Here is a 24,910-nt window from a genome sequence, read left to right as displayed (position 1 = left end):
CAGGCAGAGAGGAATATGGTTACATCCTTGAATATGAGGGCATCATGTTTATCAGATCTTCCAAGCATTCATGTTGTTTTAGAAGGTTCTCCATAAATTCAATAATCGCCTATTCACTCTGAAGCATTATTTCCAACCAGAATATGCAAAGCACATGTGACAAATAAAATTTTGCCAGAGTCAAATTTTGTCAAACAATTTTGTCCTCTCGACAGAATTGACTTTATTAGGAACATTTTTACCAAAGAGCAGATTCTGAACCCATTTGACCCTTGATTAATATTTTTATATGCATGATTCTTATAGAGTAATCTTAAGTACTTTGACAGTCAAACGTGACATCAAAACAATAAATGTACACATATATGACCGAATCAAATGGCAGCGTGCAACTTGTGTGTAATGTCATCCCAAAAGTAGTCTCTGTAAAAAGAAGGCCTTTTCGTCAGGTGTGACCCAATAACATGGTGTGTTTCCAACTATTCAATTGAGATTATTTTCACTCTAGTGGCCAGTTTCATGAAACTTGTTACAACAACAAATTTGCAATAAAAGCTACTGAAATCATTCAATTCAAATGGCTAAAAGTAAACTTGTTACAGAAATTGTGTTTTTGTGATCATGACAGATCTCTCACCCTGATATAATATGATATGTACTAATGGATAAACTAGATCCTCACTTGTACCCAAGAAAACCATGTTCACATACGAAGCAACAATCCTTGGTTCTATTTCGTAAAGATTCAGCAAAATGCAAAACTTTAAGATGTCATAACTTCCGTATTTCTTATCAGATATTGATGACATTTATAGAAATATTAAAATCTACATGCCCGGTGGATATGACCTTTAAATATGCCATGCCAAGTGGAATTTAAGCCAAGTCTCTTGGGTTTTTTTGCCAAAATTCAATATCATCCAAATGAATAAATGCTATCGTTGTTAATATATTAATTAAAATATTATCATTAGCAATGAAGAGCCCGATTTAACCCCATGCCATTGATACAGTCCAGGGGCGTTTCATGAAGCTGTTCGTGAGTTAAGAGCGACTTTAAGAATGAGTGGTAAACGTTTCTTACGCACTAATCCATCGCCAATGGTGTATATCATTTACTAAAAGAAAGGATCACCAGTCGTTCTTAAGGTCACTCTTTTTAACTTACGAACAGCTTTATGAAACACCACCCAGCATTGAGCTATATCTGTCGTAGTACACTCAACTGTAAGTGATTGGCGGCAGAATCAAGTGTTCTAAAGCTTTATACCACCACTCTAAAGAATTTCCAAAGTACCTCCATATTGTTCGATATCTTTTTTGATATCCTACAAAGAATTCTTACAAATTTGAGGATTGGTGGGTATATTCGCTATATAGTCGAGATAGGGAGTAAATCCCAAAAAGTTACTTGGAAAGACACAACATAGAAATTAAAATGACACCACATAAAATCTACTGTGACAATGTGGTCAATATAACATGTACATCTCTCCAATTGATAATGATTTTTTTTTGCATTCAATATGGTGTAAAGGTGTTAGCATGCAGCTTCATATCTGTACGGAATCCCCTAAAAAAACTCTGTTAAAAATATAAATAGTCCCAATGCTTGGTAAAAAGGAGTAAGGATATCAGATCTATACCATAATATATCGCATTGCTTGTTTACATACTGGCATAGCTGTCGGGACTAATCAAAGAGCATGGTCAATGTCCAATGTCAATACCTCGTTGCTCTACGTAAAACATGTCACTCTGCAAAACATGGTCCTTCCTTGAGCAGCAAATCAAAATGGAAGCTTCCAAGACATTTCTCTCTCCTCCATGATCCATATGAAGAAGGATATTGCAGTGAAAACATGGCCCCTCCTTGAGCAGATCAAAATTGAAGCTTCACACCATCTCTCTCCCCCGTGATCCATATGAAAAAGGATGTTGAAGTGTTAACATGGCTGTTCCTCAACTATTCAAAATTGAAGCTTCAAGACATTTCTCTCAACTGCATGGTTCAAAATAAAAGAGGATGTTGCAGAGATAACATGGCTCTTCCTCAGGAGACCAAAATTTAAGATTTCATGATATTCCTCTCTCATCTCCATGGCACATAAGAAAAAAAAGGCTGTTGCAGTGCATATCTCTTAAAAAAGTCGGTCCATGAAGGTCTTTAAAATCTCTCTGAGTCCTCATCATCTCGATTTCTTAGAAGGACCTGCTGGCTCATTCTCCCCTTTCCTTTTCGTTGTCTGAGATTGACCTGCAATTCCAAAAGGTGAATAATATACATATATATGTTGCATTATATGAATAAATTATTTAAAATGAAAAATAATGTATCATCAATAACAACAACAATAACAGTAATAATAAAACTACTACTACATGTACCACCACCACTACTACTACCACCATCACTTCTGCTACTACTACAACCACCACCACTAATACTACTACTACTAACAATAATATGCAGCATTTATATAGTGCTTAAATCTAGGTGCCTGGCTCGAGCACAGGTTCCTGATGGGCACTCCAGCATTCAAGGATAATAACAATCTTTTGTCCCAAAGAATGGTGAAAATATTGGCATCTAATACATGGGTTACATATTGCTATTGCCCAAGTTATCCATATCTTATCTCTCAAATTACATTTACTCAGGCAAGACGTTCAGTAATACTTGATTACCCTTACGTTCAAGTTTCGTAAACTAGGTCCGTATACTTTCTAAGTTATGATGACATTTAAAAAACTTCACCTTGGTTTAGATTTCAATGTTGACGCTGCTGCCGTCAGAAAAGCAGTGCCTATAGTCTAGCTCTGCTATGCAGTCGGGACAAAAAATATTTCCCTGAATGGGGTAGAACTGGATTTAAAAATCTTAACTACATGCTAACTGCTTCTGACTTCTGACATATTTTTATACATGTGATTAATGAAAAAAAAAATCTTGATTACTGATAGCCTCTATTACTTTTTTATTAGTATACATTAGATTCCAATTCATGACCACACTCACCTTCACCTGATTCATTTTCCCACAGAGCATTCCTGATGAACCTCTTCGCTGCTCCAGTATCCAGTTTGGCAGCTATGGACATTAAGAATACATCATAACTTAAGATCACACATTTGCAATTCAATAAAATAATAACGTATTTACAAACATGCATATAAATAATACTACATGGAAGTCGCATGATCAATGGCAGTTTCTATTGGTGACTCTTCCACAAAGGTCACACACACTTTTTTTGTTTTGTTTTTTTTAAATAATATTTTATTTTCTTTCTCTTTCAAAACAATAAGTTGACAATCACAATTCATATAAATAAAGATTCTTTGCATGTATACAATCAATAAACAATCAAACAAATAAATATATCAATATCAATGAGATTACAAATATTTTAAAAATGATTACAAATGAAATCAAACTGCAAAATTTCTCTTCTATAACAATGTGAATCATTTTTTTTTGTGAAAAAAAAATTACCTCAATATTTATATCATGTTAATATCAAAATTATGTCAAATCAAATAAACTACTTTTTTCATGAAACTCTACAAGCCTTTAAGAGGAAGATTACATAATCTTTCACTCACCCACGCACCCCACACTCCTTACCACACAATCATATCGCCCCCAAAAACTAAGACACACACACACCCTCACACACACACACACAAAATTAATGCTATGATTTACGCTCAGTGCACACCATGCAACGCAACTGCACAAAGATGCGATTGCAACAAAATCACCGAACGTGCGCCAACCTGCAACCTGCTGCAACTGCGACCCGCGTTGTTCCAGTAGGATCACAAACCATATCTCAGACATTTGACATGTCAAATCCTTCTGCGATTTTGCTAATTACAGCTGATCGGATTTGTCCTATACGATGACGTCCTGTCTAATTTACTGCGCTTCTGCAGCACAGACAACATGCGCACAAAAAAGACGCACCATGAGATGCAGTGTGTTGCAGAGCTCTTGCAATGTTTGCGCTTGGCTTTATTTGTTTACTTTGATATTATTTAGACATGTCTTTGCATATTCTGGTAAAATGTAATGCCTCAAGCTAGGATAGATGTTATTAATACATGTTTTGTACACTCTGGTCAGAAATAATGTTTTGAGGTAGGTGAATTTAAACAACTCCAATCCCACCCTGTAATTGTAATAGTATTTTATCATTTTTTAAATTTTTTTATCTTGTCTTATCTTCTATTCTATTCCAGCTTCTGTGTTTTTGCATTGTGTGATGATGTGTGGAAGTGTGTGTGTGTGTGTTTATTTATAACCTTTTTTTACCAGTTATGATATTTGTGTGTTTGTAGGGCCCAGCTATAAGCAGTCTTGCTTCTTAGGGGTCCTGACCATTAAGTAATTTGTAACCTGTTATATTTTTACTTAGTTTGTTTGTATCATGTTATTTTTGTAAATATTTTGATGTCTTTTTAATGGTCAATAAATTGAAATTGAATTGAATTGAATATTTGACTTCAGGAAGATTGACTAATCACAGTGTCCACTGAATAATGATTTGTACATGAAAGCATTTTTCTTTTCTTTTGTGGCTTGTTTAAACACATAAACTTTTGACTTTTCAAGGAAAAAGACATACATGTAGTTGCAGCAAACAATTATTTCATGAGAAAGTCTAAATCAACTAAAGGTTGATTGTCAAAGTATTATCTTACATCTAGATCTGGTACATTAATGTGTAAGCTTATCTTTGTAAAATCATGAAATCTAATGTCAAAACCGATAATTTTGATGATCAATAACACAGAAAAGGATATGTGGGACAGTGTATTAATTTAGCTTTTAAAAATACCAGACATTTGATGGAATTCCGTGCTCATTTTTTCTCAGCAATTACACACTTTCTTCCAGAGCTATTTGGCACACATAATTCATTTATACAAACACTTTGGTGGTAATTTTATTGGATTCTGTTTGAACTAATTTTGAATTTGTTACAACTAGTATTTATCTTTAATGAAATAAAGAGTTTACAGTCACCTTTCTTTTTATCAGCAATTTCCTTCACCCTCGCCATGTACTTCTGTATTCTGCCCTATTGTGTAAAGAAAAGAAAAACATATCAGAAAGAAAAGTTTCCAGATTGTTCTTCAAAATCCCCAAATAACATAAATGTAACAGATTTAAAAAAATCTTGAGATATGTATAATGAACACGGCTGAACACAATTATCAAGAATTTTCAGATTTTTTCTTCATCAAGGTATAATAATAACAATAATAATTACAATGGCTATTGTCACATCAAAATATGAGCAGCTTTTCCAGTTTTCTTTATAATCATCATTTAGCATGCCTCTACCCCCTCCCCCAAAAATATAAGAATATATCAAATAAAATTATACTAAAATCTTCAAAAAGGGCATTGCTGGATTATATTGGAACTTAAAATTGGTACACTCATTACAGGTAGTGCTGTTGTCGATAGGCCTCATATCGACATTGATGTCGACATACGAAGGATTTTCAATGTTTCCGACATGTCGACATGCACGCACCCACATCGACATGCAAACATAAAATAAAAAGGGGTCTAGCCTAAAGTCACGAGTATAAAGCTTAGCTGAAAAGTTAGAAGCTTTTATCCACAGTAAGTGGCGCGATTAAAAGGTTTATTCAGCTATAAAGCGGCACATTAAATGAAAAAAGAATACCTGCGAGCTGCGCGGCAGCAGAAATACGTCAGTGCCTGAGTGAGGGCCGGCCTGCCCGATCGAGCTGCCCGGCCCCTCGACGATCGCTCTAGATCTAGCTAGCGTATAGCGAGCTTAGTGTAGTAGCATTCACCGTACCCATCAATATGTACCCATCGCTATTCACCGTGCTTGATGCTCCTCAATGCATTACTTTTCACATAAATGTTTTGTCAAAGTTGTGACCGCCGCAATTGAGCAGTTATTTCAAATCACGAAAGTCACAGAAAACTTCCCTTCCTTCGTTTGGAGATCGTTGCACGGATCGCCGCGGAAGTGATACTGAAATTATCGGTCAATTTTCATTATTTTTTACTGTCAATTTGAGGAGCTTGCGTTTGCAGCACATGTGTACCAGCGTATAATACGCAATGATCACTATTGTAATTGGTGATTCTCAAATTGGCTCCGAGTGTTATTGCGCAATGCTTTCGAGACCGGATCGTGGTACAAAACTTGATTCTCCAGAAAAAGATGTGGATTAAATCGGTGATTTTGAAAGTGAATTCACTCTAGCTTAGTGAAAATATGTTTTCCCGAACTGAGCCTGTATTATATAGATCTAGATCTAGTGTGGGGATATCACTCGTGTCAAGGTGAATACATTTGATTGAGAGTGTTATGTTTCACGATCGAATGATTTTTTTCTTAGGGAGCCTAGGCTAAATTACGGTCCCTTTTTCATGTCGACATTGTCGATGTCGGGATTTATTTTTAAGCGACATGTCGACATGGATTTTTGTTCCCGACAACAGCACTAATTACAGGCAGTTCATTTATAGGCTATCATTAAATATTGAGTTATTTACATTATACAACAAAGTACTTCATGAAAAATAATATTTTTTTGTCTTGGAACAAAACAAAGAAAGGATTTGTGATTTTCAGGATACTCGTTTCCTCAATGTCAATGCATCTACTTGCACACAAGAATGCTAAATTGTTGATTGAAGACTTTGATCAAAATCAAATCAGACATCACATGAAGTGGGATGCACGCTAAACTTTTCAATTCTTAAAGATCCATTTTCCATCATTTGTAAACTATTGTAATTTGGTATGATTTGTTTTAATGCAAATTTAAAAATTTAAGAACTTACTAATTCTCGTTTGACTTGATGGCTCCTTGGATCAACACCTTGTGTGCATAGGTACACTGTAACAAAATATAATAAAAATTGTGAGGCAAAGCTATCAAAAACCTTTTCACAAATCCAAACTGAATGACACTGAATGGAAGGGGGGGCAGGGTAAATATTTCACTGGGGCTTAGGGCGATTTGCCCCAAAAATGCTCAGAAGACCCCAGAAATTTCCCATTCACTGCAATATTAAAGCTTATCCAATAACAGATTTACTGATTTAGGTTTTATATTTAAAAAAAAGCCCCTCAATTTTTTTTCTTTAATTGTCGGGGGAGGGGGGGGCCTTGATAATTTATTTGTAGAAAGTCAAATAGCCAAGCTCAATATTCATGACACATAAATGACATAGGTACACTGTAACAATAAAGATTGTGAGGCAATGCTATCAAAAACCTTTTCACAAATCCAAACTGAATGACACTTAAATGGGGGGGGGGGAGGCAGGGAAAATATTACACTAGGGCTTAGGGCGATTTGCCCCCATAATGCTCAGAAGACCCAAGGAAATTTTCCATTCACTGCAATGTTAAAGCTTATCCAATGACAGATTTGTACATGTATATTGTGAAAAAAGCCCCAAGAATTTTCTTCTTAACTGTCAGGGGGGGGGGGCGGGGGGCTTGATAACTTATTTGTAGAAAGTCAAATAGCCAAGCTCAACCTACATGACATGACACATAAATGACACCTTTTTTAATATGAAATTATTTTTGTCTACATAGTATATACAGTGCGTCCCAGAAAAAACGAAACCGAGATTTAGTGATGATCTATCATAAAATGACCTACCAACGTAAAGCTTAGAATCTCCCCTTTCATCTGGTACTACTTAGATTATTCCTCATCCACGCATGAGTGAGCAAAAACAATTCAAAGAAAGGATGCCAAAAACTCATTTGGCGGGGGGTATCTAAATTTCAAAAAGAAAGTCACATGACTACAAAGTTCAATATCTGCTCTTTTATTTGATACCTTAATCACTAAAAATGGTCAAGAAGTAAAAAAGTTATGATCCCTCGAAACAATACTTGTATTTCCATAATTTCAGTAAATAAACGTATTTTCACCAGTTTCCCACAGAAGCTATCGCACGTTAACAAAAGAGCTAATGCATGGCTGATCGTCAACAAAACGGAGCGTCGAGTGAGTTTGAACGGTAGCCTGTAAAATCTCTTCATTTTATGAAATTATTGAAATTCAAGCCTTATTTCAAATAACCAGAACTTTGTTATTCCTTGACCATTTTCTGTAATTGAGGTATCAAATTAAAAAGCAGATATTGAACTTTTTAACGATGTGGTTTTCTTTTTAAAACCCAGATACGGCCCGCCAAGTGACTTTTTGGAATCCCCTTTTCAAATTGTTTTTGCTCACTTATGCGTGAATGAGAAATAATTTAAGTAATTCCAGATGAAAGAGGAGATTCTAAGCTTTAAAATGGTAGGCCATTTGTCTATTGTATTTGTGATTAAGTTATGATAAATCATCGATAAATCTCGGTTTCGTTTTTTGTGGGACGCACTATATATACTCTAATACAAACACTATTTGGAAGAGATAATAGCCCTGACAAGATAAAGTTCCTTGTCCAATTATTGGGGGTTATTACCCTGCATGAGTCAGGTGGTACTGATAGTAAAAACTATGTACTTTACAACATAAATTGTTTAATCTATAGTGACCTGAACACAGTCTGTTTTTTAAGTCATGAATTTGTGTCTCATGTAAAGATAAACATTCAATTGCTGCATCTCTTTTATTATTCTTATATGAATTTATGAAAAGCAAATCAACAGATGCGCATAATCATTGAATTAATAAATACAACAGAATAATTGCTAAATATATCTGTACGTGAATGAATAGAGAATGAAGAAATATCATAAAATGTAAAGGCCTTCCTCTTTGCGATGACATAATAGATTGCTCAATATTTTTCTAAAAAAAGTGAAAGTGTTAAACTTACTCCAGAAGAATGAATTGATGGAATACGCAAAGACAAGTTGTAACTTGGCCCTGTCCAATGCATCCAGCTAAAATGAAAAAGGGAAAGAAAATCTCAATAACATCTCACACTTACTATAAACTTCAATAGAAATTACTATTTTTTAAACCAAAATAAAGGACATTCATCATTCAGCCTATACATATATATGTCACTTGCATTACACAGGTCAGAAGCCTATTTTTCTCTTTTGATCCTGAAGAACTTGGACTATAAAAACAAAATCCCAAGATAGTGGAGTAAAGAATGAATGCTAACTTGTATTGTTAGCAAACAAATTTGTTATACCCCCCTCACACTTTATTTGGAATCAGCAGGAATCGAGCAGAACCAGCCAGAATGAAGAACTTTCAAAATTCGTGCCACATTTGGGAGGGAATTTGAAATTTTCACTAATTTTGCAAAATGTCTTCCTTTTTTGTGACACGACCGGTCGACTTCGACTGCCAAATGACGTTACAACAGCAGCTGGCCGCGTTTTATGCGATTCTGTTTTCTCTAGAATGCGATCAGAATGCCTCGAATGCTCTTAGAATGTCGTAAGAATATTTAGAATGCAGTCAGAATGCAGTCAGAATGCACTTCGAATGTCGTTCGATATTTCTCCACTTCGAATGCACTTCGAAAGTTTTGAACATGAGCAGAACATTCGGGCCGGTCACAAGGATGGACCTGAATGTCTGGAATGCACTGAGAATTTTTAGAATGCACTTCGAATATCCAGGAATGTACCAAGTATTTTCATTCCGACGGCATTCCGCCTCTAGTGTGACAGGGGTTCTAGCAAACAAATTTGGAACAGTCAGCCAACTCAAGACTTTTCTTCAGTCCTTATTCAATGGGTATACAATCATCTGCTTGACAAGTTAAAGGGATGCTCCGGGCTTAAGATATTTATATCTAAATAAAGAGAGTAAAATTCACAGAGCAAAATGCTGAAAATTTCATCAAAATCGGATAATGAATAACAAAGTTATTGAATTTCAAAGACTTGCATTATTCGGGTGAAACAGACCTCTGCAAGTCTTCATGAATATTCATTAGGTGGGCTGATGATGTAACATCCCCACTTTCCTTTTTCTTTATTATTACATGAAATCAAATTTGCTTCATATTTTCACAATGCGTAAATGATGTGTCTCCATTATTAAAGGACAAGTCCACCCCAACAAAAACTTGATTTGAATAAAAAGAGAAAAATTCAACAAGCATAACACTGAAAATTTCATCAAAATTGGATGCAAAATAAGAAAGTTATGGCATTTTAAAGTTTTGCTTATTTTCAACAAAATAGTTATATGAACGAGCCAGTTACATCCAAATGAGAGAGTTGATGACATCACTCACTCACTATTTCTTTTGTATTTTATTATATGAAATATGAAATAGTTTTATTTTCTCATCATTGTCATGTGAAATAAAGTTTCATTCCTCCCTGAACATGTGGAATTCCATTATTTTAACATTTTGTGCTTCAGACAAGGAGGTCCTAATCGTCAAATTCGTAAAAATTGAAATATTGTATAATTCAAACAATAAATAACAAAAGAAATAGTGAGTGACATCATCGACTCTCTCATTTGGATGTAACTGGCTCGTTCATATAACTATTTTGTTGAAAATAAGCGAAACTTTGAAATGTCATAACTTTCTTATTTTACATCCGATTTTGATGAAATTTTCAGCATTGTGCTTGTCTGATTTTTCTCTATTGATTCAAATCAACATTTTTCTGAGGTGGACTTGACCTTTAAGAAATAAGTTGCAGCAAGAAATAACTTCAATTTCTACTGTCAATCCAATTGTTTTAGTTCTTGGTAGAAATTTTCATGAATAAACCTAATTTCATATACAAAGAAAAAGTGGGGATAGACATCATCCGGTGAGTGTTGCACAAGCTGATGACAGAGCAAAATTCGTTTGCATTTTCCATGATCACAAGACACACAAAAAAGGCCCGGGACCAATGCAGATTTCTTCACAAAATATCTTCAACAATTATATTTGCAGATGACAACATATAAGTTTAACAAGTGGAATGCCTCTGGCCGTCTCACCTGCATCACGTGATTCAACATAGCAGCAGTGCTGACTTTGAAAACTACTATAACTCGCACAAGATGTTCAGTGATACTTGGTTACTCTTATTTCCACGTTTTATGAAGTAGACCAATACACTTACAGAGATAGGATGGTAATTCAACAAATACCCCCAATGCGGCCAAAGTTCATTGATCTCACATGACCTTTGACCTTGATCATGTGACCTGAAACTTGCACAAGATATTCAGTGATACTTGATTACTATTATGTCAAAGTTTCATGAATCAGATCCATAAACTTTCAAAGTTATGATGGGAATTCAACAGATACCCCTAATTCGGCCAAAGTTCATTGACCCTAAATGACCTTTGACCTTGGTCATGTGACATAAAACTCATGCAGGATGTTCAGTGATACTTGATTAACCTTATGTCCAAGTTTCATGAACTAGGTCCATATACTTTCTAAGTTATGATGTCATTTCAAAAACTTAACCTTAGGTTAAGATTTGATGTTGACGCCGCCGCCGTCGCCGGAAAAGCGGCGCCTATAGTCTCACTCTGCTATGCAGGCGAGACAAAAATTGAAGAGCCCCAACGGGGGGATTTTGCATTGCAAGTCCCCTAATGGTGGCTGCACGATAGCGAGCCATCTGTTTACAAGGAGAAATTTTTTTTAAAATGTTAAAAAACTCCTCGAAACAGACTGCTGCCAGCTGTCTATCTTGTACTGTACGTTGTCTTCCTAGCTTGGATAAATTGCCATGTGTGCTATTTGTGCTTTGCTGCGCCAATGCAAAGACTAATACTCCCATGCGTGAATATAATGCCATGCAGACCAAAACTTGTCTAATTTTGTTTTCGAAGTGATTGACTGTTGATGCTGTGACTACTTCAGCAGGCAAACCTAACGTTACTCCTTTTCAGAAAAAGCTTGTAAGGATGGCCACGGGTTGCTTGAGTAGAAGCTGATGTGAAGAACAGGGGGGTGTTTCACAAAGATTTAAGTACGACTTAGAATCGCACTTAAATGTCTAGTTGCGCGCAGTATAAAAGGCATGACAGCATTGGTCAGATCATGCCAAGAGGACGCGCACTTCTGCGTATTGATCAATAAGATTGCGCGTTGCGTATCATGTACGCGTCAACATTTAAGTGTAACCTAAGTCATACTTAAATCTTTGTGAAACACCCCCCAGGTCTCTATTCACATCATCAATGCCGTGGATTATAGACGTGAATCATAAGTCACCTCTTCGCACTCGTCATCCCCGACCATTTGCCATACAGCAAAAGGTAGGGGATGGGACTAGAGGTACATGAGGCGTAGATCTACCAACAATTCTCTTTGAAAAATTAAAAGTAAGAGAGATTGACTTGCCAGTCTTTCCCCCAAACCAAACGTTGATCTTCCTTCCGTTGTTGCTTTGATGTATGCTCGAATCGATGTTATATTGTCATTTATTTGAAGGCTCTTCGAGAAATCGTTGGAATGTATGAGGAAATTTGTCATGGTTTTCAGCAGCGCATAGACTTCTACGTAAAGGATGTAACACGCCCGCTTGTGCTCAATTAAAGAAAGCTAACAGAAGCGACCACACCACTGACATCTACAGAGCTGTATAAAACTGCTTCTCTCCACAGATACCCGTTTCCGGTCATGCCGGTGATGCTTCTATTTCGGATCTTCGAGATCCAGCGATAGTAGTCTCCTTCTCCCCTGACATACGATATTTTTTAAATTACAGTTGTTGTAGCGTCATCAGCTTAGTTTATTCTATAATGAACTGTATCTTGTCGTATGGAGAAAGGAAATATGATGCCTTTTTTTGGGGGGGGGGTTATTGCTTCTTCTCTTGATCCCTCTCTTTTTGTTAAGTACTATCATTGTAAGGGTTATTTGGGTTTTTCTATTATTTTTCATATTGTTGTTGAATATTAGTTTTCATCAATGTAAACCCCCAGTTTACCGCCCTAGAATTAATATTGGTGAAGGGTTTATATGAAATATGAAAAGAATGAAGGGGCAATGAGCTCAAGTGATAAAACAGAACATAATTACTCATTTCTTTTTTTATTGAGTCTCTTTTATCATCCCCTTGAAAGCCATAGAACAGATTTGTTTTGCATTCATTTTATGGGATAATTTGTAAGAGAAAAAAAAAATTTTATTGTATTTTTTTTTCCATTTAATTGAAGCAATTTTTTTTTCTGTTTTTATTATAGCAAATTGTAATTCTTTATGTTTGGATTTGAAATAAATAACATAAGCTTGAAACTTCCCCGCCCTCCCCCTTTAATATTTGGATCTGCCCCTAAATAGGCCTTTGTGGTAAGATATCTTTTATTCCATTTATTTTTTAATGAAAATCCTATAGGTGTGGCTTTTAAATCAATTTGTATCGATACGAAACAAAATTGCAAATTTGTCTTGATTGAGGCTATCAAGACTTCCTTACTAATTTAAGTACAGAAAAATTTATAAATAAAATTACCGCAAATTATGCTGGCGCAAATATTCACTACTGAATGACACGCGCCGTATAAGCTAAAACAACAACAATATGCATTTCGAGCAAAGTTTTGTCGAAACCTCGATTGGTCAGCGGTCCAAACGGGTTGATGAGTCTCGATAGTTCGTGAGATCTTTTTTCTTTTTCGATTTGTCACTGTCGAACACCATAGACGTCATGGAGGCATCTGGATGAGGTTCATGTAGAGAAATCGGTGAGTTTTTATTCATTTTTTAATATTGTATTGATGACTTTAATCAGTGTTTCCACTCTTCCCGAAATTCGGGAAATTTCAGGAAATTTTGACTTTTTCCAGGAAAGGTTCGGGAAATGAAAATATTCCAGGAAATTTCGGGAAATCCAAAAATTACAATTAAACAACAATTAAACGTAGAAACTATCAATATTCATGATATTCAGGTTACATTTTAACAATGTTTTACAGCCATACGTAGCTCAAAATTTTCCGCTCGCATCTGTAATTTTGTTCCTTTTTTTTAAAGAGGGCGTGAACAAAATAAAATGCTAAAATCCTTGATTTTGGCCACCTAGGCTGAATTTAGGCTCGCTGTATTATTGCCCGATTTTCGTTTAAAATCAAATTTGAAAATTCCAGGAAATATCTATGAATTTCAGGAAATTTGGGATTCAGTTTCGGGAAATTTATTTTTGAGCTGTGGAAACACTGACTTTAATGTCATTTCGTCAGAATAACATTTTGATGCAACAAATCAGTTCAATTATGAACTGATTCGCGATGATTATGGCAATGGATTTAGGTAAAATAAGCGATGAAAATTTTTACAATTGGAAGGCATACAGCCGAGAACGAGGTTATATTATAACCTCGTTCGTAGGATGAGTCACTAGTTGTCCCCGACCATTTGCCATACAGCAAAAGGTAGGGGATGGGACTAGTGGTACCTGAGGCGTAGATCTACTAACAATTCTCTTTGAAAAATTAAAAGTAAGAGAGATTGACTTACCAGTCTTTCCACCCGAACCAAACGTTGATCTTCCTTCCGTTGTTGCTGCGATGTAAGCTGCAACCGATGTTATATTGTCATTTATTTGAAGGCTCTTCGAGAAATCGTTGGAATGTATGCGGAAATTTTTCATGGTCTTCAGCAGCGCATAGACTTCTACGTAAAGACGTAAAGAATGTAACACGCCCTCTTGTGCTCAATTAAAGAAAGCTAACGGAAGCGACCACACCACTGACATCTACAGAGCTGTATAAAACTGCTTCTCTCCACAGATACCTGTTTCCGGTCATGCCGGTGATGCTTCTATTTCGGATCTTCTTCTTTCCTTGGTTGGCAACCAGTCAGGATTGACTATTTTTGCCACAGCTTTTGTTCATTTTCAGTAGCTTATATATTTTTTTCCATTCCTTTTTTTCCTTCTCTCTCATCTTTTTTTTCCTTTTCTTTTCTAGTGTTATTTTCTTTGTCTTTTTTTTTCCTTTTTCATGTTATATTTTTTTTCTTTTCTTTTTTTCTTTTCTTTTTTTTCTTTCTTTTCTTTTTTTCTTCTGTTTTCTTTGCTTTTCTTCTTATATTTCTTCTTTTTTCCCTTTTTAAAAATTTTTTTAAATCTTCGAGATCCAGCGATAGTAGTCTCTTTCTCCTGGCCTGACACACGATATTTTTTTAATTATAGTTGTTGTAGCGCCATCAGCTTAGTTTATTCTATAATTAACTGTATCTTGTCGTATATGGTGAAAGGAAATATGATGCCCTTTTTTTTGGGGGGGGGGGTTATTGCTTCTTCTCTTGACCCCTCTCATTTTGTTGAGTACTATCAAGGGTCATTTGGGTTTTTCTAATATTTTTCATATTGTTGTTGGTGTTGTTGAATATTAGTTTTCATCAATGTACTAGCCCCCAGTTTACCGCCCTGGAATTAATATGGGTGAAGGGTTTATATGAAATATGAAAAGAATGAAGGGGCAAAGAGCTCAAGTGATAAAACAGAACATAATTACGTTTCATGTCGTTTTTATTGAGTTTCTTTTATTTATCCCCTTGAAAGCCATAGAACAGATTTGTTTTGCATTCATTTTATGGGATAATTTGTAAGAAAAAAATTCATTTGATTGTAATTTTCTTTTCATTAAGCTGAAGCAATTTTTTTTCTGTTTTTATTATAGCAAATTATATTCTTTATGTTTGGATTTGAATTAAATAACATTAACTTGAAACTTCCCCGCCCTCCCCCTTTAATATTTGGATCTGCCCCTAAATAGGCGTTTGTGGTAAGATATCTTTTATTCCATTTATTTTTTAATGAAAATCCTATAGGTGTGGCTTTTAAATCAATTTGTATCGATACGAAACGAAATTGCAAATTTGTCTTGATTGAGGCTATCAAGACTTCCTTACCAATATGCATTACGAGCAAAGTTTTGTCGAAACCTCGATTGGTCAGCGGTCCAAACGGGTTGATGAGTCTCGATGGTTCGTGAGATCTTTTTTCTTTTTCGATTTGTCACTGTCGAACACCATAGACGTAATGGAGGCATCTGGATGAGGTTCACGTAGAGAAATCGGTGAGTTTTTATTCATTTTTTTATATTGTATTGATGACTTTAATGTAATTTCGTCAGAATAACATTTTGATGCAACGAATCAGTTCAATTAAGAACTGATTCGCATTGATTTGGGAAACACATTTAGGTAAAATAAGCGATTAAAATTTTTACAATTGGAAGGCATACATCCGAGAACGAGGTTATATTATAACCTCGTTCGTAGGATGAGTGGGATGAGTGCCTCTTCGCAGTCTGTACTTGAAGTTGATGATGGAATTAATTTCAATTAATAAATTTCATTGCCAGTAGAGGCGCTGGTCCAAAAATTGGGATTGTCCCAGAAAACAAGGATATCCTCATAAACCAAGACAAATCATGTCTTGATAAATTGAGACTGTCCTTGTTTATGGGGACGTTTTTTTTTCACTTCCCCCTACGGGACAAAGACAGCAATTACGGAAATTGAGAGTGCTAAAAATAGATTCAGTGACCTCAATTCCCCCAGTTCACCGTCTATTTTTCATGACTTACCGTCTTCCAATAATCTTGTTATGAAACGTGATATGTTTACATTGACTAGCACACTTGATTGGTGTCGGCACTTGACGGGTGAATGAACTTTCCTAGATTTCTTGTGTGAAGAAATCCTTATAAACTGAGACGGTCCCACTCTAGGCGACAACGCAATACTTACCCGTGTTAAGAAACTGGGACTCCACTCACGCGCATTTGGGCCGCCCTAGCTTAGAACTAAGCTTTGTTTCACGAAAAATTGAATATTCTTATAATTCAATACATGAAACTAATTAGATTAGTACTGTTAAATCGGTACTCACGGTTCTTTTCTTGAATTTTATTGAAAATTCCCACGCTTCTGGCTTCAATTCTGCTATAAATTCTGTCGCCATAGACAGCTACACATGCAACTTTATTTATAAATGGAGCGCCCCTTACGAGAGTCGCTAATGCCGCGGAAAAATTGTTAGGCATTTTGGCCTGTGGTCAAGGCGTTCTTCTGTTCTACTTTTTTTATAGGTATGAGATCGAAATCACAGCGACTATTCACACTGTTCCATAATAATTCCGAAAGGAGGTGCAACACCCCCCACCCACATGGGCGCAAATCCCAGGGGGACACTTCCCCCTAACCCAAAATAGTAGGGGCACATTATCAAATGTCCCCCTACTATTTTTGTTCTTTTATATATGATGGAAAGAAATAGGCCTACATCATTTAAATCGAAGTAAAACATGTATTTTGGACGAGACGACCTTCTCTTGGGGGTGATAAACCTTCCTTTTTGTTTTTTTTTAGTTTGTTTTTCTTTTACCTGTTTTCCAGCCCCTGGTCCCCTACCTTAAATTTCCACCCTTGCCTCCCACTACTCTTGATATTGTTTGCGAATCTGTTTTGTAAATTAAAGGGGAATTTCACCCTGATAAAAAGATGATGAAAATATGAGAAAAATCATTTCAAAATATCGATGGTGTTATTTGACAAAAAATGGAGTTGATAGAATTTAGAATGCTTGATTTATTGTGACGTCTATAACGAGCAGTTGCTCTATCCTAAATATAAAATGCCCAAATTTCCCATTTTTAATGGTCCGTAACGACCCACTCTTTTTCTTTTTGATAACAAGTATGAATTGATATACTAAATGTACCATAAAAATCATTATCATGTATTTCTTGACATTTCATTTACTTTTTTACCATAATAATAGCTGCTTGCAAAGGCCTACGCTGTCACAAAAAAAAATCTTACCTTTGAAAAAAATTGGTGGGGGATGGATTTTCCTCGAACGCATACCAATTTTTTTTTCTGCTATTTTCATAATAAACTTTAAATGAATTCAACTTTGCACTACTTAATTTTTTCAAAGACAAAATAACAAAATTACATCCGGCGTCATCATCATCATCACCACTATCATTAGCATCACCATCATCACCACAACCGTCACCACAACCATCATCATCACCAAGATAATTTTCATCATCATCATTGCCATCATCATCTTTTTTTCTTTATTTTTCCCCATCCCTTCTTCTTTTTTTCTTCCAATATTCCTCCTTTTTTTAGAGCGGCACACCGTCATGCTCCCTCACTGATTATCCGCCTCTATGTGCTTGGTGTTGTATAAATTGGCGGATACCTCATAAAATGAAATAAAAGAGAAAATAAGGAAAGGGAAAAAGTAAGAAGAAAAAGAAGATGAGGAGAAGAAAAAAAGAAAGCCAAACATATGAAACAAAACAATGTCAAAATTTCGTAATAAAGTCTTCTACGTCAGTTTAATAATGATGTTTTCATTAAAATGAGAACAAAAAAAGAATTGAAACCATAGGCGGCGGAAGCGGGGACGTTCCCCCCTAAATTTGTTTTTGACCTTTTTTTTTTTTTTTTGCTTGTCAATTTATTTTCCTACGTCCCCCCCCCTAAAATGTTTGGGTTGAGAGCCTTTTTTTTTTGCTTGTCAAATTTTTTTGGGTTGTCCCCTCCTAAAATTTGGGGCTTCCGCCTCCAATGATTGAAACAATGTGGTAAAAAGGACTACATCATATAGTGTAAAGAAATAGAGTAGAGGGAAGCTCCGAGACAATAAAAAGGTTGAAAAAGAAAAAAATATGAAAACACAAAGCTCTCACAACATGAGCATAATAACAAATAATAACAAATAAGCGAGAACAAGTAGCTGAGGGATCCCCCCCCCGACTCTCTCTCTCTAGTTATCTATCTATCTATCCGACTCGATTATATAAGAGAAGAATTTACTAATCAAAATATGAGCAAAAAGCATGAGATGATATTTTTTATGAATATTCAAAACTGATAGAGAGACGCAATCGAATTATTCGATTGCGACAAAATGATCTGAGAATTTATTGTTTTTAGGAATTTATTAAAAGCATAAAGTTGATCAGCATTAAAATATGGCAGGCGCAACGCATGAGCTAAAGCTTTATAGGCATACACCGATAAAAAATTTTAAGTATTTTTGGTAATCATGAAAAAATTGATATTTCATGAAAGAAAGCTCAAATCCCGAGGAGGAATATTTTTATGAATTGACTTAAAAAAAAACTGTGGTAAGCCCCATTTAATATTTTATTATAAGTCGAATAAAACAGTAAAAGCTGAAAAACGTTCGCGTGATATTTGTCAACCCCCCCAAAAAATATAAATAAAAAATAAAAAAAAGTTTTTAACTATAATAATGATCGAAGGTAATTTTGTCTCGCGTAGAACTGGACAAATGAAAAAAAGATTGTCACTAAAAAAATGAAGGTAATTTTGACCCACGTAAAATTTGGCGAGCCCGCCCCCCCCCCCCAAAAAAAAGGAAAAAAGGTTTTAACAAGCAAAAAAGGCTAAAAAGAGAAAGAAGAGACAAGAATATGAACGAAATATCCCCATTACAAATAATGCTGTGATCATCATAAGGGAGGGGTCGCATAACTAGTATGAACAACGTATTTAATTCCAAAATATTTACTACAAATCTCAATAGGGGGATCGGGCAGAAATGCTCACCCCCACCCCCCCCCCGATCCGCCACTGATTCCAATCAATAATGACATTTATCTGCAATACTGATACTTTGAAATCAAGATACTGAAGATTGATACGCTTTACATAAATTATGAACGTCTGACAAAAAGATAATCTACCGATCACCTGACCGATCAGCTGACCAGTTCGCGTATCACTTCGGAGTTGATCACTCGTCGCAGCTGTGTGGAACGCTCACCGAAAATCAACAAAAAGGGCCTGAAATGTAAGTTTAATAGTAATTCATTTTAATTTCAACTCAATTTTTTAAGAAGTGAGAGTCTTCCCACCAAATGAAAGTCATATCGCATAACTCCAATATGTATTAAGGCGTACATTTACCAAAGTCTTGGGTTTGAAATCAGAACTGAATTGTCTAACCCATAATTTTGGGTATTGTCGCCTATGAGGTCCATACATGTTAATGTTTGGACCTCATTGGTACTAGGAGTGGACGGACCCTGCAAACTGGGACGATCCCAATTTTCTGACCAGCGCCTCTACTGATTGCACGTCGCGCAGTGCAGTGATTCTTTATCCAATCTTTGTCTCACTGAGATATTACACAAAAGATTTTAAAGCCTTCCACTTCTAAAAATATGTCAACTGTCATAAAAAAAACCTGGCTTAACTCTAAAGCTTAAGTCTGTATTTTTTTTGTTAGATCTACATAACATCATTTACAATAGATGGGACACCACAAATGTCACAATTACCTTTCCATTGATATCGGCTAAACTGACTGAATTCATAGGTTTGAATACATCTTCTACTTCATTTAGTGCTGCCTTGAAATCGTCTAAATTCTGCGCTATCTCTTTTGGAACTGCCATGACGTTCTAGATAATGAAATTTATCAATTCACAACAGCAGAAAAATCTTCCTAGCTACATCGATGCGTGAGCGAGCGAGCACATGTGGCGAGCCAGCAGTGTGCCGGCGGGGCGCGGCCGGCGACGACGCGGCCGAAAATCAAGAAAGCTAATATGAGCCCAAATTGACTAACTCTCGCGCTGGCGACTTTTTCACTTTTTTAAAACTGAAATTGTTCATTTATGTATGCCATGAGATCTTATGTGTTATTTACATTCCCTTTTCGGTACTCCTTACCTCAAGGAGTGCTCCTTGCTCACCATTAATCTCCCATAATCCCTATATTTCCCAGCTCCCACCCCTCATAATCATAATGCCTCTATTGTTTTTAATTCACCTATTTATTCTTTATTTAGGGGAACCTCTTCTGACTCTTCATCTATAGCAGTTACATCAATAATTCTATACCCTAAACCACTGGCAGTAGCAGAGCTACCAAGTCTCACGCATTATGCGTGAGACTCAAGCATTTTGGACTCTTGTTCATCCCCTCAAATCTCTGTCTCACACAACTATCACAGCCTATCCCCATATACATTGTACACAATGTCTGTGATCTCACTCAGATTCACAGAAAATCATGCATAGCTGGTCTTTGAACTTGGCATCTCTGGAGTAGGCATGGGGGGGCATGCCCCCCCCTCAAAGGCATACAGGATGAGCCTATAGGAGAGGGCCCTCTAGTCCCACCCCCTTCCCTGATCAAAAATCTCATAAAATATTGCCCCCTATGCCCTGAATTGCCCCTCCACATCCTTGTCCTCTATCCCTTTACCTAATTTGTCCATCAATCCACTCTCTCCTCCCCTTCCCTGTGCTTCTCTCTCTCCCATATCTCTCAGTCTCACTCTAATTCATTCCCAATCATATTTAATATTAAATGTTCTCTCATTATCCTATCAGACATTGAAGTATCCTTGCTTTCTACTTTTCAGCTAGCAAACAGCCACTAAAATTACAAATAGACTGTCAGTCATATTACATATTGATTTTTATATTCATTGCACTTTATCTTTCACATTCAACATCACTGATAACAATAATAGACATTATGTTTGCAACGCCAAGATAAGAAACTCACAAACTCCACACTTTAAACAAAAAAAATGAAAATATTAAGCTTGCTACTTAAAGGGGGGGGGGGGTAATACACCTGTCAGCCATCCAAATGAATCGCTTTATGAAAAATCGAAATTTAAACTAAAGCAACCATTCTAGGGATATTGTAGCACCCAGCTATATCTGAAATATAACGTCAAGACTGATTTATGTCAATTACAATCACCAGGGGTGGTGCTACAGGAGGGGGTGGGCAGGGTGCAAGAAGGACAACCAACCTGCCCCACCCCCATGGTTTATAATAGTGAAAAATAAAGAAAAAGGAGGGGAGAAAAATTTCTGTGTTTTGTAACTATCAAAGTTTTTGACATTCCTATCAGTTAGTCTTCGTACCTCATCATATGCAGGGTCAATGATGATGTTTGTTTCCTCAATGTGTGCTTCATAATGACTTAATATTTCTTTAAACTCAATTTAGCAACTGTTCATGAGTACCGGTACAAAAACTTGATAAGCATGGTCATTAAATACACAGAAGATGTAATGCATAACATGGAGAAGGCACATTTATATCTTATATAGATTTTCGTATATAGAAAGCATTCAGCACACATAAGGCAAAATCTTTGTTAAAAAAATAATTCTAATATATTTTCACAAAGATGGAGTATTAGATCAATACATACATGATCATATATAATATCATAACTTAGAATTGCAATTCTATTCAACGTATTCAAAAGTAATACCGGGTATCTTTTGTTCTAAACCCTGAGATATTAACACTACATCCAACTGATGATACTCTCCACGTCTTTTTTGTCAAATATTGCATGAAAATAGAATAATACATCAATGCCAATAGAGAATAGAATAGAACACTAGAATATTACAATTAATTTGGACAAATAACCCTGCTCCTTATAGAATAACAGTGGAACAACATTATTTGCTCCATATTGGTATTCATGTTTACATACAGAGTAGGGTTGGATCTCCATTAGCCCAAACTCTTGAAAGATACGTCAAAGAAAAGCATAGAACAGCAAAATCATATTTCAAATTTCGGAGAAATATGAAATAACATACATTGCAAAGGATCAAACACTTTCTATGAAATGATGTTATGTGACCTTATGGTATCTAGAAAATATGTATTCTTAGTTTCCAATATAAGCATTCTGATATGAGATCAATATAGAATAAGTATTGCAATATTGGAATGTTAGAAGAAGGGATAAAAATCATAAAATGCATTAAAATTATTTACTTTAAGAACCATAAATAAATTTGAACCATTCTTGATAATTACAGTTTTTGTGGAGCATTGTGGCCCAGTGGATTAGTCTCAGGACTTTGAAACAGAGGGCCGTGGGCTTGAATCCCAGCTGTGGCTTAATTTCCTTCAACAATAAATTGATCCAAAACGTGCTACACTCAACCCAGGTAAGGAAAATGGGAACTTGGCAGCAATTTAATCCTTTGAAACATGTGAGTAGCTTGGCTGAAAGCCAGGAAATTACGCTGCATTATTGTAGAGCGTTGATTAAGAGGTATTGGGCATTACATAAGTGTGTATAATAACAATAATTATCATTTTATTATTTATGTAGGCCTACTTGTCTCGTAAGTACAGCCATTTTCTAACAAGTAAATATTCTACAAATTGAGATAAAAAGCTCCACAGCATGCATAATATAATGTTATAGTTATCATGAGGCTGCACACATTCCCATAAAGAAAAAAAAATAAATGGACTTGAATAAGCTCATTTCAGAACAAGAACCATTTATATCTATGAGGCTCAAAAGTAAAATATGCTCTTCTCAAATTTATGATTATCAATCCAGATAAAAATATTTGTTAATGAATTACTGTAAATCTATCCAATATGATTCAAATATAAGTGTTTAGACTAGTTCAATTTCCATGATATGGAATTCTCTCCATTCTGTAGATGTGCGATAGCAGATCTGTTGAAGCTAATAAAATCAATGGAAAATATGTTTCATAATGATCATGAATGATTGTTTTAAATTGTATGCTTTAAAAAGTCCCTTTATTTAGAATGCAGATGACTTTGTGCATACTTTTCAAAAGATTTTGATGGTCTTTGTAGGTTTGCATGGTGGTTTACGGTTCACCATGTGTAATATGAAGAAGGGAATACAGGCAGAAAGATTGAAATGGAAAGATGAGATAGGATGAAAAGAGAAAATTAGAAGAATTCTTTCTTGAAAGTGAGTGAAGTCCTGAAAAGGACTGTAAACCAGATGAAATGAGCTAAATATGGCTTGAGTAGCGATGGTTTGAGTAGTAGCAGGATGAAGTGAAGAAGGCGTCGCTCGCACATCCAGATATTCCCTCTTCTCCAATAAAATCCCTCAGGACCTCCTCCAACCCAGCTAGAGGGGGGAATGCAGGTCCCCCTCCAGTAGCCCTGGCTGACCTTTTAATTTCCGCTACCTTCTTCATAACTTTACTCTTCTTGTCAGCAAACTGTTTTCAAACTTGATCCGCAGACGTCTGCCTCCCTTCCACTTTGCTCACTTTCTCGCTTATCTGCTATCTTCACTTCATCCTGCTACTACTCAAACCATCGCTATTCAAGACATATTTAGCTCATCTCATCTGGTTTACAGTTACAGTCCTTTTCAGGACTTCACTCACTTTCAAGAAAAGAATACTTCTGATTTTCTCTTTTCATCCTATCTCGTCTTTCCATTTCAATTTTCTGCCTGTATTTCCTTCCCTTCTTCATATTACACATGGTGATCTGTAAACCTCCACGTCAAAAGATTTTGTTGAGCATTTGATTTTAAGTACATTTAATCTTATAGTTTAATGACTTTTAAGTACAGCATAATTTCTTCATCACTAATAAGGTCAAGTAGACTAATATAATAAAATATGGGAGAACTGACCAGCTGGATAAGCCTAATTCAAACCTCATCATTTTATAAATAGGTATAAATCACTATTTCAAATGGAAAGTCCACCCCTATTACATATAGATTTGGATGAAATGACATGAGGACATGCCTAGAACAGTTTCACTTAAATAATGCAAATCTTTTAAATGCTATAAATTTGTTATTCTTTGTCCGATTTTGATCAAAATTCAGTGTTTGTCTGGATTTTTCTTTATCTGTTCAAATCATATCATTTTCAGCCTGGGGTACCCCTTAAATAAAAAAGTCTCCATTGCAATATTGTATAATTCATACAATGAAATACAAAAGAAATAGTGTGTGAGGAACATCATAGACTTCTCTCCTTTTCATATCACTATGTTGTACATGTAACTATTTGTGACAATATGCCAATGCCATAATTAAAAAAAAAAATTGTCAGCATTATGCTTGTTTGATTTTTCTCAATTCATTCAAGTTCACAAATTGTTGGGGTGGACTTGCCCTTTAACTCAACTTGTCAAAAGTC

At 35.7% G+C, this 24,910-nt stretch overlaps 1 protein-coding gene across 1 annotated transcript; it reads right to left on the bottom strand.

Moving 5' to 3' along the window:
* Nucleotides 1–1,169: 1,169 nt before the first annotated feature.
* LOC121418326 (nuclear nucleic acid-binding protein C1D-like) lies at nt 1,170–20,488 on the bottom strand. Its single transcript, XM_041612138.1, has 6 exons — nt 20,254–20,488; nt 8,855–8,921; nt 6,845–6,900; nt 5,033–5,087; nt 3,020–3,091; nt 1,170–2,257 (listed from the first exon to the last, which is right to left on the bottom strand). The coding sequence occupies exons 1-6, from the start codon at nt 20,368–20,370 to the stop codon at nt 2,190–2,192; spliced, it is 435 nt and encodes a 144-aa protein (XP_041468072.1). The 5' UTR covers nt 20,371–20,488; the 3' UTR covers nt 1,170–2,189.
* Between the last annotated feature and the right edge of the window lie 4,422 nt (nt 20,489–24,910).

Source organism: Lytechinus variegatus, chromosome 7, assembly GCF_018143015.1.
Source record: "Lytechinus variegatus isolate NC3 chromosome 7, Lvar_3.0, whole genome shotgun sequence".
Lineage (NCBI taxonomy): Eukaryota > Metazoa > Echinodermata > Echinoidea > Temnopleuroida > Toxopneustidae > Lytechinus > Lytechinus variegatus.
This window is presented reverse-complemented; position numbering and strand designations above follow the sequence as displayed.